An 11,744-nucleotide genomic window follows, 5' to 3' on the forward strand; every position below is an offset into this window, starting at 1 on the left:
ACTTTGGTCATTGTGAAGCTGTGTGTCAGGGGAAAAACAAATAAATGACAGCCAACTTCTGAATATGACTTTCACACGTTGATCCTTATCATATTTTACGCAAATATTCGGCCTCGATGATTTCCTGAAGTTTCTAATTTTGCTTTAGGTGAGAAATTGTCTATATTGTACAAACAGACAGAATATATTGGCTGTATGTGTAGGAAGGAACTGCAGCTTTATACCAAAGATAGTCACAAAACGCTAGAGTAACTTAGCAGGACAGGCAGTGTCTCTGGAGAGAAGGATTGGGTGACGTTTCGGGCCGAGACCCTTCATCAGACTGAGAGACAGGGGAGAGGGAAATATGGGAGGGTAAGGTGTGAAAACGAGAGATCAGAGGGGAAGAAGGTCAAGGAAAATGGTGTTAGGTGAAGCTGACAGACGAGGGGTTCAGTGTACAATTAAATCAGTAGGACAGTCACGCTGGTCGGAGAACTAGGAAGGGGGAGGGATAGAGAGAGAGGGAAAGGAAGGGTTACTTGAAGTTAGAGATGTCAATGCTCATACCACTGGGTTGTAAGCTGCCCAAGCAAAATATGAGGTGCTGTTCCTCCAATATTCCCTTCATCAGTCACTGTAACCCAACCAGCCAAGAAAATAGTTTCCTCCTGCTAGGAATTTTGAATCCACCTGCCGCAGAATTCCCAAATTAAAATTCTTCCGGCAGCAACACAAAGCTTGCAACAACGTACCTTGGTGAGACGGATCCTGCATGGGTTCCTGGAGAGAACGTTTCCTGGACAGGCGATTGGAGACCGAGGTCAGGAAACTCCGGATCCTTTCGGCCGAGTCCGACTTCACCTTCCGCAGGTTCCGCCCCGCACCTCTCACCGACTTGGCCGGCTCGGACTTCTTGGGGAGCTGGTCCTTCTTGCCTTGGGCTTCATCCTTGGATGGTTGTTCCTGCTGGGAATTCCTCGTACCCTCGGGGTCAGAGGCCATCTCCTCCTGACCCTCCTGCACAGGAGCCTCTGCACCTTGAGCATCCTCCTTCAGGTCCTCTTCATCTGCCCTCTCCTCCCCTCCATCCTCCTCCTCCTCCTTGCACCTCTTGGCATTCTGTTTGGTGCCTGTAAACCACTTGTAGGCCTTTAGCCTGGCTTTAGACCGGCTCTCTGCTGGCTGCTTGTCGGTCTGGTCCGCAGCAGGGACAGGTGAAGCCTCCTCATCTTCCATCACCAGGCACTGGGCAAGGAGGGAGGTCTAGGTATCTTCTGCTCAGAGGACCCTTGACACTCGACAACTGAAACCACTGCCGCGTTTAGAGCGCTTGATTTCTTAGCCGATGCCTGTGCCTGTGCGTGCGTGTGGGTTGAGGTTTTTTTTAGGTGTTTTGATAGTACATCTGTCACAGAGGAAGAAGGGGAGGGTGCTCTGGCGTGAAGGACACCAATCACACACAACGCCCTGATGTCAAGAGTAAACCACAAGGTCACACGGAGAGAAGATTCAAAAGACTGTTTTCTTTTAAACCTAAATGTCACATCTGCCCTCCCCCTTCCCCCAAGTCACAGACAGACACAAACCTCTTTCAAAGAAGAGGCACGGTTTTCAGGCCTTGTGCGTCAGGCTTCTTCCCTGGGAAAACATTCCATCCGTAGAGTTCAAGAGTCAAGAATGTTTTATTGTCATGTGGCCCAGATAGGACAATGACATTCTTGCTTGCTGCAGCACAACAGAATATGTAAACATAGTACACAAAAAAAAGTTCATTGTGTATATATACAATAGACAATAGACAATAGGTGCAGGAGTAGGCCATTTGGTCCTTCAAGCCAGCACCGCCATTCAATGTGATCATGGCTGATCATCCCAAATCAGTACCCCATTCCTGCCTTCTCCCCATATCCCCTGACTCTGTTATTTTTAAGAGCCCTATCTAGCTCTCTCTTGAAAGCATCCAGAGAACCTGCCTCCACCACCCTCTAAATTATGCAGACATAATTGGTTGAGGTGTTTAGAGATACAGATACAATGTGGAAACAGGCCCTTCAGCCCACCAGCGATCACCCCGTATACTAACTCTATCCTACACACATTAGGAACAATTTTACAATCTTACCGAAGCCAATTAACCTACAAACCTGTACGTCTTTAAAGAGTGGGAGGAAACCGAAGCGCCCAGAGAAAACCAAGCATGTCACGGGGAGAACGTGCAAACTCCGTACCGACAGGACCCGTAGTTGGGATCGAACCTGTGTCTCTGGAGCTGTAAGGCACAGTGCCACCCAAAGATTTTCAGAGGGAAGAGATCTGCTTGTTACCTCTCCCCACTGCACATCTCAGCACAGTGAATCACCTCCATCGCACCCCCCCACCCCTCTTCTGCACCCACTCCAAAGGATGACATTCCGGGTTTTCTCCAGTGTACTTGCGTTTCCCTCCCACATTCCAACTGCCCAACAGCGACAGGAACGGAAGGTTAATTATAAATTGCCCCTGGTGTATACGGATGGTCCAGGAATGCACTTTCCCCCAGACTAGTATCATACCCCTGACTGATGAGCTACAGGAAGCAGGTGACGGCAATCGTGCCTCGTCTTCCCCAGCAATCTGTTTTTGCATTTAATTTGGGTCACACTGTGGCTCAGCGGTAGAGTTGCTGCCTTACAGCGCCAGAGACCAGGGTTCGATCCTGACCATGGGTGCTGTCTGTACGGAATTTGTAAATTGTAAATATGGAGAGGAGGCGGTTGCCCACCTCTTTGCAGCGTGTGGATTCTCAAAGAGAGTCTGGAGAGGTCTGCAAGGGTCCCTGTCACGGTTTATTCCGAACAGCCCCGTCACAGAGGACTCTGTGACTTACGGACTGTTCCCAGGGACACATTCAGAGATGGATATCGAGTGCTGCTGGAAGGTCATCAACTCAGTGAAAGATGCTCTTTGGTCTGCCCGAGCGTTGGTCACCACCCAGCAGAGTGAGATGTCCGTCGGGGAATGTTGCCGACTGGCCCGCTGCAAACTGCAGGAGTACGTGCTGAGGGACGCACTGAAGCTCGGTGCAGCGAATGCCAAGGCTCAGTGGGGGAGGACCACAGTCTAGGGTCCTTCCGTTGCTGGACATGGGGGGGGGGGGGGGGGGCAGGGCGTGGTGGAGACGCCCCTCAAAAAATAAGGGAAGGGACCCACGCCAGTAGGCACATGAGTGGCAAGGGAGGGGTATAAATTTGTGAAATTTGAGCAATGTATGTAGACTGTATTGAATAATGTGTATAGCCTCCGAAAATGGCGGTTGAATTTTTTGCACGGTTCACGTATTGTATATATTTATTACCTGAATAAAGTCTCCCTGCAGCCCCGTAGGTGTTCACTGGTTTCCTCATATATACATTGCAACTGACCAAGGGATTAGTACACATTAGACCACATTTGACGTACATGTGACTAATTTTACTTCCTCTCATTTGAGGAAAGAGATTGTGACATAAGAAACTACAGATGTGGATATCTTGAGCAAGAGACAAAGGGAAGGGTAGCTGGAGAAACAGCCCCTCATATGACGTTTGTTTAGCTTACAATATAAAAACAGGGATGTATTGATGAGGCTTTATAAGGCACTGGTCAGATCACATTAGGAATATAGTGACCAGTTTTGTGTCCCTTTTCTGAGGAGTGATGTGCTGGCATTAGAGCCATTTATCCTGCAAATGAATTTATACATATGACTTATATGACATAAGTACAGAAAAAACAAATAAATTAACTTTCATGCTATTTGATTTACTTCTTAACATATACTGCACACTGAAAAATAGATAAACAGCTCACAGAGGTGGGACAGGTGAGTGATAGAGTGATAGAGCACAAAAAGGGCTCCTCAGCCCCCATCAAGCAACCATTGAATCCTACACTGCATGTACTGCCTATAGAATTTGTAGGAAAGAACAGCTGATACTGGTTTACACCAAATAATCATGGCTGAGGGAGGAGATACTCAAAAATGCTGGAGTAACTCAGCGGGACAGGCAGCACCTCTGGAGAGAAGGAATGGGTGACGTTTCGGGTCGAGACCCTTCTTCAGAGTGAGAGTTAGGGAAGACTAGATAGCATGCAACAAACAAATGTCACTGTGCCTCGGTACAGGTGAGAATAAACTAAACTAACAAAGAAACAAAGTTAAAAAAAACAGGTGCAGGAGTAGGCCATTCAGCCCTTTGAGCCAGCACCACCATTCAATATGATCATGGCTGGTCATCACTGAACAGAGGGAAACGGGATATGGAAGGGTACAAACATGTAAGGTGTGAAAAGAACCAATTAAAACTGAATAAAAGTTCAACACAAGTTTCTAATCAAGGTATATTCCAGGTCATCTATTTTTAGGTATGTTCTGTCTTTCCAAAGAAGAGTTATTTTTCATAAAGGCGCCATTTCCTAAAAGGTTGTTAGTAACAACTTGATATACACTAACTTTTTGGATGTATGTCACAACACTGCATCAGTTGGAGGCATTTATTTGATTGTTGAACCTTGCCATGAAAAGAATAACAGCTCAGGTGGCACAGTGGTGCAGTGGTAGGCCTACTACTCTACAGCGCCAGAGATCTGGGTTCCACCCTGACTACAGGTGCTGTATGTTCTCCACGTGACCAGCGTTGGTTTTCTCCGAGATCTTCCGTTTCCTCCCACACTAGTGTTTTTTTATATAGATAGAAAGAAAGAGAAAAAAAGAATTACAAATGTCAAAAAAGAGAATAAGTGGAATGAATTACTAATAATACGTCATTGGAGATAGGTTTGTGAATTATAAAGTATAACTTTTCATCTAATCCTGAGTTCAACCTTCAGTTGGGTTTTCATGCTGGGCCAGTCTATCCCTTCAAATAGTTAATGAATGGAGCCCATATTTTAATAAAAAGTTCTTGTTTGTCCATTAAGACAAGTCTAATTCTTTCTAGATGTAGTGTCTCCGACATTTCCACAATCCACATTTTAATTGTGGGGGTTATAGGGCCTTTCCAAAATTTTAATATTAATTTTTTCCCAGTTATTCCACTGTAGTCAAGGATGTTTTTTTGGCTTGTTGTGAATGTTAAACTTTGTTCTGATATTCCAAGTATTATTAGCTCAGGCTTGTAGGTTAATTAACTTGGTGTAAATGTAAAAAATTGTGTGTGTAGGATAGTGTTCATGTGCAGGGATCGCTGGTCGGTGCAGACTCGGGGGTCCGAATGGCCTGTTTCCACGCTGTATCTCTAAACTAAACTGTGGCAGGAAACTTGCAGGGTATTTTGACTGGCGAAACGTTCTCCTTGATCTGCTGACGTCATATTTTCACACTAAGTCTTTCACTTCTGCTTTCATTGCCAGCCTATTCAGTAATTCACAGGCTCTCCCCCTCTCTCTCTCTCGTTCTCTCTCTCTCGTTCTCTGCGCCGGTCTCAGTTCCACTCGCTAGGCCTGCATGGTTGTCAAGGACTGCAGCATAGCACAACAAGCTCTGCTTTGTCCTTCTTTCCATTCTTCAGATTCTTCCTTGTCAGCTGGCATTTGCCCGGTGACACTGTGTCCATGTGGTAATGCATCGCAGGCATTCATTTCCACCCTTCCTATTTACTCGCAAGCTTCTTAGAAATAAAATTATATATTGTACCCCTGCCTGGTTTGATCTTTAGATAGACACAAAATACTGGAGAGAAGGAATGGGTGATGTTTCGGGTCGAGACCCTTCTTCGGACCTTTACATCTGTCTGTTTGTCTGTTTTAATTTGTCTGTTTTAATTTCAGATTTCCAAAATCTGCAGGTATTTTTTTTTTTTGAATGATTGAAAGATACAGCATTGAATCAGGCCCTTCGGTCCACTGCGCCCATCGATCACCCGTTCACACTAGTTCTATGTCATCTCACTTCCGCATCCACTCCCTGCACACTAGGGGAGTATTTACCGGGCCCAGTTAAGAGCCTGTCCCACTTTCCCGAGTTATTCACGAATTCTCCCGACTTATTCACGAATTCTCCCGAGTTTTCAAACTCGCAGAATGCTCGTAACAAGTCCATAGGAGGCCGTGGATATATCGTAGTGGCTCGTTATGCCAGCCGTAGGTACTCGGGGCTATTTTTTTTACTCGTGGACATTTTTCATCATGCTGAAAAAACGTCCCGACTTACCTGATGCCCCGAGTACCTACGGCTGGCATTACGAGCCGCTACGATATATCCACGGACTCCTACATGGATAAAATATATATGATATAACTACAATCAGCCCCTTTAATCGGATTAATCTGTTGAATCTGCTCATATGGCAAACCCTGGCAAACCCATTCAAGATATTTGAATAAGAAAATCCTTATTTTCAAAATTAATAGCTGCGATTACGTTGTCCATGCAGATCCTTCAGAGCCATTATTCTCAATTTAGTTGAGCTAATGTATGCATACATTTCATCATTTTCAATTCTTATATAGACATATTAAGAGTTATGGCACTATAGGGACTCATTTCACGATAATTCAATATTATTATAATGTTTTCAACAATTATAATCAAGTTGTGGATTTAATCATTTGAGTAATTTGTTTATAAAAGTTCCAGAGTCTGAAGAAGGGTCCCGACCAGAAACGTCACCTATCCGTGTTCTCCAGAGATGCTGCCGGACCCGCTGAGTTACTCCAGCACTTTGTGTCCATTTGTGTAATCCAGCGTCTGCAGTTCCTTGTTTCTACACCTTCATGCCCTACTGGCCACTTTCATACCATCTATCTGAAGTATTGTGGGTGAACATAGAATGCAGAACAGTACTGCGCAGGTACTCAGAGCCCACTGAGTTAATCCAGCATTTTGGAAACAGAGGTGCAGGAGTAGGCCAATCGGCCCTTCGAGCCATTCAATATCATCATGGCTGATCATCCAAAATCAGTACTTTTCCCCATATCCCTTGATTCTGTTAGCCCTAAGGGCTGCATCTAAGTTTTTGTGTCAATTTTGTGTCTATTTCCAGAAGACACTGTTTATTACTAACACAAAAAAACTTATAAGAACACAATTTGTCGTGGCTTGCATCATCCAATTTATCAAATTTCCAATACTCAGTGATGTGGAAACGGTGGATTGAATGATTTCCTGTTTCCTTTGAATACTAAATAATTCTTACCTTTCCCTGCCTTTGCTGCTGTTGTTACATTAAATGTTTTGTTTATTTTGTAGCAGATCTACCTGAGAATGAAGTGGCAATGTTGCCATTTCTTCATTCAATATTTGCAAGAAGACAAAGAAGAGAAAGAGTCTCATAAGTTAGCCAAGAGATATTATATTTACATTACTGGTCCAATGTTTGCATTGCTCACAAACACAGTCTGAGAATTTTTAAAATTAGTTTAAAGGGGCTGTCCCACTTGGGTGACCTAATCCGCGAGTTCTGGTAAGTTTGCCCACGACTCATACTCGCAGCATGGTCGACACGAGGTCTTCGTAACTCTCCTTCATGCTCGAGAGTGGTCTCCGCGTACTCGAGGCCTCAGCTAGGTCGCAGCGTTTTTTTAAATATGAGGGCAACATGCGTCTTTTTCAGGATGGACGATGACAGCGATGGCAACACTTGAAACAAGATGGACACGAAAGAAGAAGCACTGAGGGCGGCACGGTGGCGCAGCAGTAGGCCTGCTGCCTCAGTGCCAGAGACCCCGGTTCAATCCTGACTGTGGGTGCTGTCTGTGCGGAGTTTGTACGTTCTCCCTGTGACTGCCTGGGTTTTCTCTGGCTGCACCAGTTTCCTCGCACACTCCAAAGACATCCAGGTTTGCAGTTTAATTGACCTTGGTAAAATTATAAATTCAAGATTCAAGAAATTCTGCTGCTGGGTACTGTCCTTCCTGTATATATAGTCCTTCATACGGTATTGTCTGTATTATTTATTGTGGTGTATGTGATGGTTGTATTGTACTGTATTGTATCTGTCTGAGAGCGAACCAAGACACATTCCTATCAACTTGCTGACATGGCAATAAATTTCTTGAATCTTGAATCTTAAATTGTCCCTACTGTGTAGGACAGTGCTACTGACCAGTGGGGTGATCGCTGGTCAGTGTGGATTCAGTGGGCCGAAAGACTTGTTTGCACGCTGTATCTCTAAAGTATAAATCTAATGTTCCTGCAACTACTTTTCAAAATTAATTAACTATAGGTGTTATTTTTGTTAAACTACCTTTATTTTACACTGGAACAATCTGCCTTGATGAACATATGTCTGAAGGTGGCAGCAAAGATTCAAATATGCAAACAGACTAACACAATATGCTGGAGTAACTTAGAGCATCAGAGAAATTGATATGTCGTGTTTCTGGTCCCGACCCGAAACGTCGCCTCTCAATTCCCTCCAGAGATGCCGCCTGACTCGTTGAGTTCCTTTGCACTTTGTTTTTTTTGTAAGCCTGATCTGCAGTTCTTTATTTCTTCATGTTTGCTTTGTTGGGCTTTGTTGGGCAACTGCACTATCCCATCACCAACTAGTGAATGGTCCTGACCTACTATCTACCTCATTGGAGACCATTAGACTATCTTTATCTGTTGGAATCAACTGGACTTCATCTTGTACTAAATGTTATTCCCTTTATCCTGTATCCGTACACTGTGAACGGCTTGGTTGTCATCATGTATTGTCTTTCTACTGACTGGATAACTCATAACAAAAGAGCTTTTCACTGTACATCGGTACACGTGACAATAATAAACCAAACTAAACATGATCTTCAAATTAGGATCCCGACCCGAAACGTCACCTATCCATGTTCTCCTGAGATGCTACCTGCTGGGTTACACAAGCACTTTGAGTCTTTTTTGTAAACCTACATTTGCAGTTCCTTATTTCATAACGTCACAAAGTTCTAGGAGAAGAATTAAGCCATTCGGCCCATCTAGCCTACTCCGTTACTCAATTATGGCTGATCTATCTGTCCCTCACAACACCACTCTCCTGCCTTCTCCCTATAACCCCTGACAACAGAACTAATCAAGAACTTGTCAATCTCCACCTTAAAAATATACAATGACTTGTCAACCACAGCCTTCTGTGGCAATGAATTCCACAGAATCACCACCCCTGACTAAAGAAATTGCTCCTCATCTCCTTTGTGCTTTCTTTGGTGAGATAGGAACTTGGGTTTGAAGTATCATTGAATCAATGAGCATTGAGTTTGATTTATCTAGAACACATTTAAACAAGTGTAAAATACATTTGAATTCAATGTAAATTTAATGTAAAGCTCTATAAACCATTGGGGAAGATAGACGCCAAAACAGGACAGGCAGCATCTCTGGAGAGAAGGAATGGGTGACATTTTGGGTCGTGGCCTTTTTCTGACTAGTATGGGTAAAAGGGAAATGAGACTATATATGCAATAATAAAGAGATAAACAACAATGAATGAAAGATGTGTAAAAAAAGTAACTAGTATGAAGAAGGGTCTCAACCAGAAACGTCACCCATTCCTCTCCAGAGATGCTGCCTGTCCTGCTGAGTTATTCCAGCTTTTGTGTCTATATTCAGTTCAAACCAGCATTCTACATATTCAAGTCGTCAAGTCAAGTCAAGTTTATTTGTCACATACACATACGAGATGTGCAGTGAAATGAAAGTGGCAATGCTCGCGGATTTTTGTGCAAAAGACAAACAACAAAACAACCAAACAAATTATAAACACAATCATAACACACATATTCTTTTACATAATAAATAATAGAAGGAAAAACGTTCTGTAGAGTTAGTCCCTTGTGAGATAGGCGTTTACAGTCCGAATTGCCTCTGGGAAGAAATTCCTTCTCAACCTCTCCGTCCTCACCGCATGGCAACGGAGGCGTTTGCCTGACCGTGGCAGCTGGAACAGTCCATTGCAGGGGTGGAAGGGGTCTCTCATGACTTTGTTTGCTCTGGAGTTGCACCTCCTGTTGTATAGTTCCTGCAGGGGGGGTGAGTGAAGTTCCCATAGTGCGTTCAGCCGAACGCACTACTCTCTGCAGAGCCTTCTTGTCCTTGGCAGAGCAATTCCCGAACCAGATGGTAATGTTACCGGACAAGATGCTTTCCACCGCCTACACACGCCTACACATTTCCTTCCTACACATAATACATATATTCCTTCCTACAAAGGTAGACAAAAATGTTGGAGAAACTCAGCTGGTGAGGCAGCATCTATGGAGCGAAGAAATAAAATATGTGACGTTTCGGGTCGTGACACTTCTTCAGACTAAATTCAGATTAAATTCAGACTAAACTTCATTTTCCTTCCTACCCATATTTGTAGTGAAACTATTTACTTACCTGTGCTACTGCTGGTGATATTTAGTGTCATATCCTCTATAAGGAGGCAGGTGCTTTACCTGTGGCCCAGTGACAACCTGTTGGCTCAGGTAGGCGGTGGCCGGGCATCCTGGGAGATGTAGGCAGTGCGCAGCCGCGATGAGCGATCGCACTACAACTCCCAGAGGGCAGTGAGCGCCCCTCGGCTCCAGCGACCGCGGCGCATCCTGGGAGATGTAGGCAGTGCGCAGCCGCGATGAGCAATCGCACTACAACTCCCAGAGGGCAGTGGGCGCCCCTCTGCTCCAGCGACCGCGGCGCATCCTGGGAGATGTAGGCAGCGCGCAGCCGCGATGAGCAATCGCACTACAACTCCCAGAGGGCAGTGGGCAGAGGGCGGGCTCGGCGCAGGCGCAGATCACGGCCATCGAGCACCGTTGGCGTTAAAAACAAACGACGCCCCTCCCCCCCCCCAACCCCTGGGGTTGACCCCCCCCTGACCCTGACCCTGACCCTGTCCCCCCACAAGAGTGAGTCTCTTCCTCCCTCTCCTCTCATCCCCATTCCCTCTCTCCATTCCTCTCCTCGCTCCCCCCCCCCTCTCCTCTTCTCCCCCCTCTTCCTCCCCTCTCCTCCCCCCCCTCCTCCTCCTCCTCTCCCCCCTCCTCTCCCCTCCCCCTCCCCCCCTCTCCCCCCCCCCCCCCCCTCCCCCCCCCCCCCTTCCTCCCCTCTCCCCCCCTCCCTCCTCCTCTCTCCCCCCCCCCTCCTCTCTCCCCCCCCCCCCTCCCCCCCACCTCCCCCCTCCCTCCCCCCCCCCCCCCTCCCCCTCCCCCCCCCCCCTCCTCTCCCCCCCCTCCTCCTCCTCTCCTCCCCCCCTCCTCTCCCCCCCCCCCTCTCCCCCCCCCCTCCTCCTCTCCCCTCCCCTCCCCCCCCCTCCTCCTCCCCCCCCCTCCCCCCTCCCCCCCCTCCCCACCTCTCCCCCCCCCCCCTCCCCCCCCTCCTCCTCATCCCCCCCCTCCCCTCCCCCCTCCTCTCTCCCCCTCCTCTCCCCCCCTACCTCTCCCCCCCCTCCTCTCCTCGCCCCCCCCCCTCCTCTCCCCCCCCCTCCTCTCCCCCCCCCCTCTCCCCCCCCTCCTCCCCCCCCTCCTCCCCCCCCCCCCCCTCCCCTCCTCTCCGCCTCTCCCCCCCCTCCCTCCCCCGCCTCTCGCCCCCCCCCCCCTTCCTCCCCCCCCCCCCCTCCGTCCCCCCCTCCTCCCCCTCTCTCCCCCTCCTCTCCCTCCTCCCCCCTCCTCCCCCCCCCCCCTCCTCCCCCCTCCCCCCCCCCTCTCTCTCCCCCCCCCTCTCCCCCCCTCCTCTCCTCCCCCCCTCCTCTCTCCCCCCTCCCCTCCTCTCCCCCCCTCCCTCCCCTCCTCTCCCTCCCTCCCCTCCTCTCTCCCCCCCCCCCTCTCCCTCTTCCCCCTCCCTCCCC

The 11,744-nt window shown here is 47.6% G+C and overlaps 1 protein-coding gene across 4 annotated transcripts in view; it reads right to left on the reverse strand.

Annotated features, from left to right (window-relative positions):
• Positions 1-10,421, reverse strand: part of LOC129714487 (disabled homolog 2-interacting protein-like) — a 47,525-nt gene extending 37,104 nt beyond the window's left edge. For 2 of the 4 annotated variants that reach the window (XM_055664124.1, XM_055664123.1), the window contains exon 1: positions 735-2,292. In XM_055664124.1, the coding sequence (XP_055520099.1) occupies positions 735-1,218 (484 nt within the window). In that variant the 5' untranslated portion in view covers positions 1,219-2,292. Of the gene's footprint in view, positions 1-734; positions 2,293-4,453; positions 4,673-10,297 lie in introns of those variants that run through there. The other 2 variants (XM_055664126.1, XM_055664125.1) reach the window with 2 other exon arrangements.
• Between the last annotated feature and the right edge of the window lie 1,323 nt (positions 10,422-11,744).

The sequence above is a fragment of the Leucoraja erinacea genome, chromosome 39 (genome assembly GCF_028641065.1).
Source record: "Leucoraja erinacea ecotype New England chromosome 39, Leri_hhj_1, whole genome shotgun sequence".
Lineage (NCBI taxonomy): Eukaryota > Metazoa > Chordata > Chondrichthyes > Rajiformes > Rajidae > Leucoraja > Leucoraja erinaceus.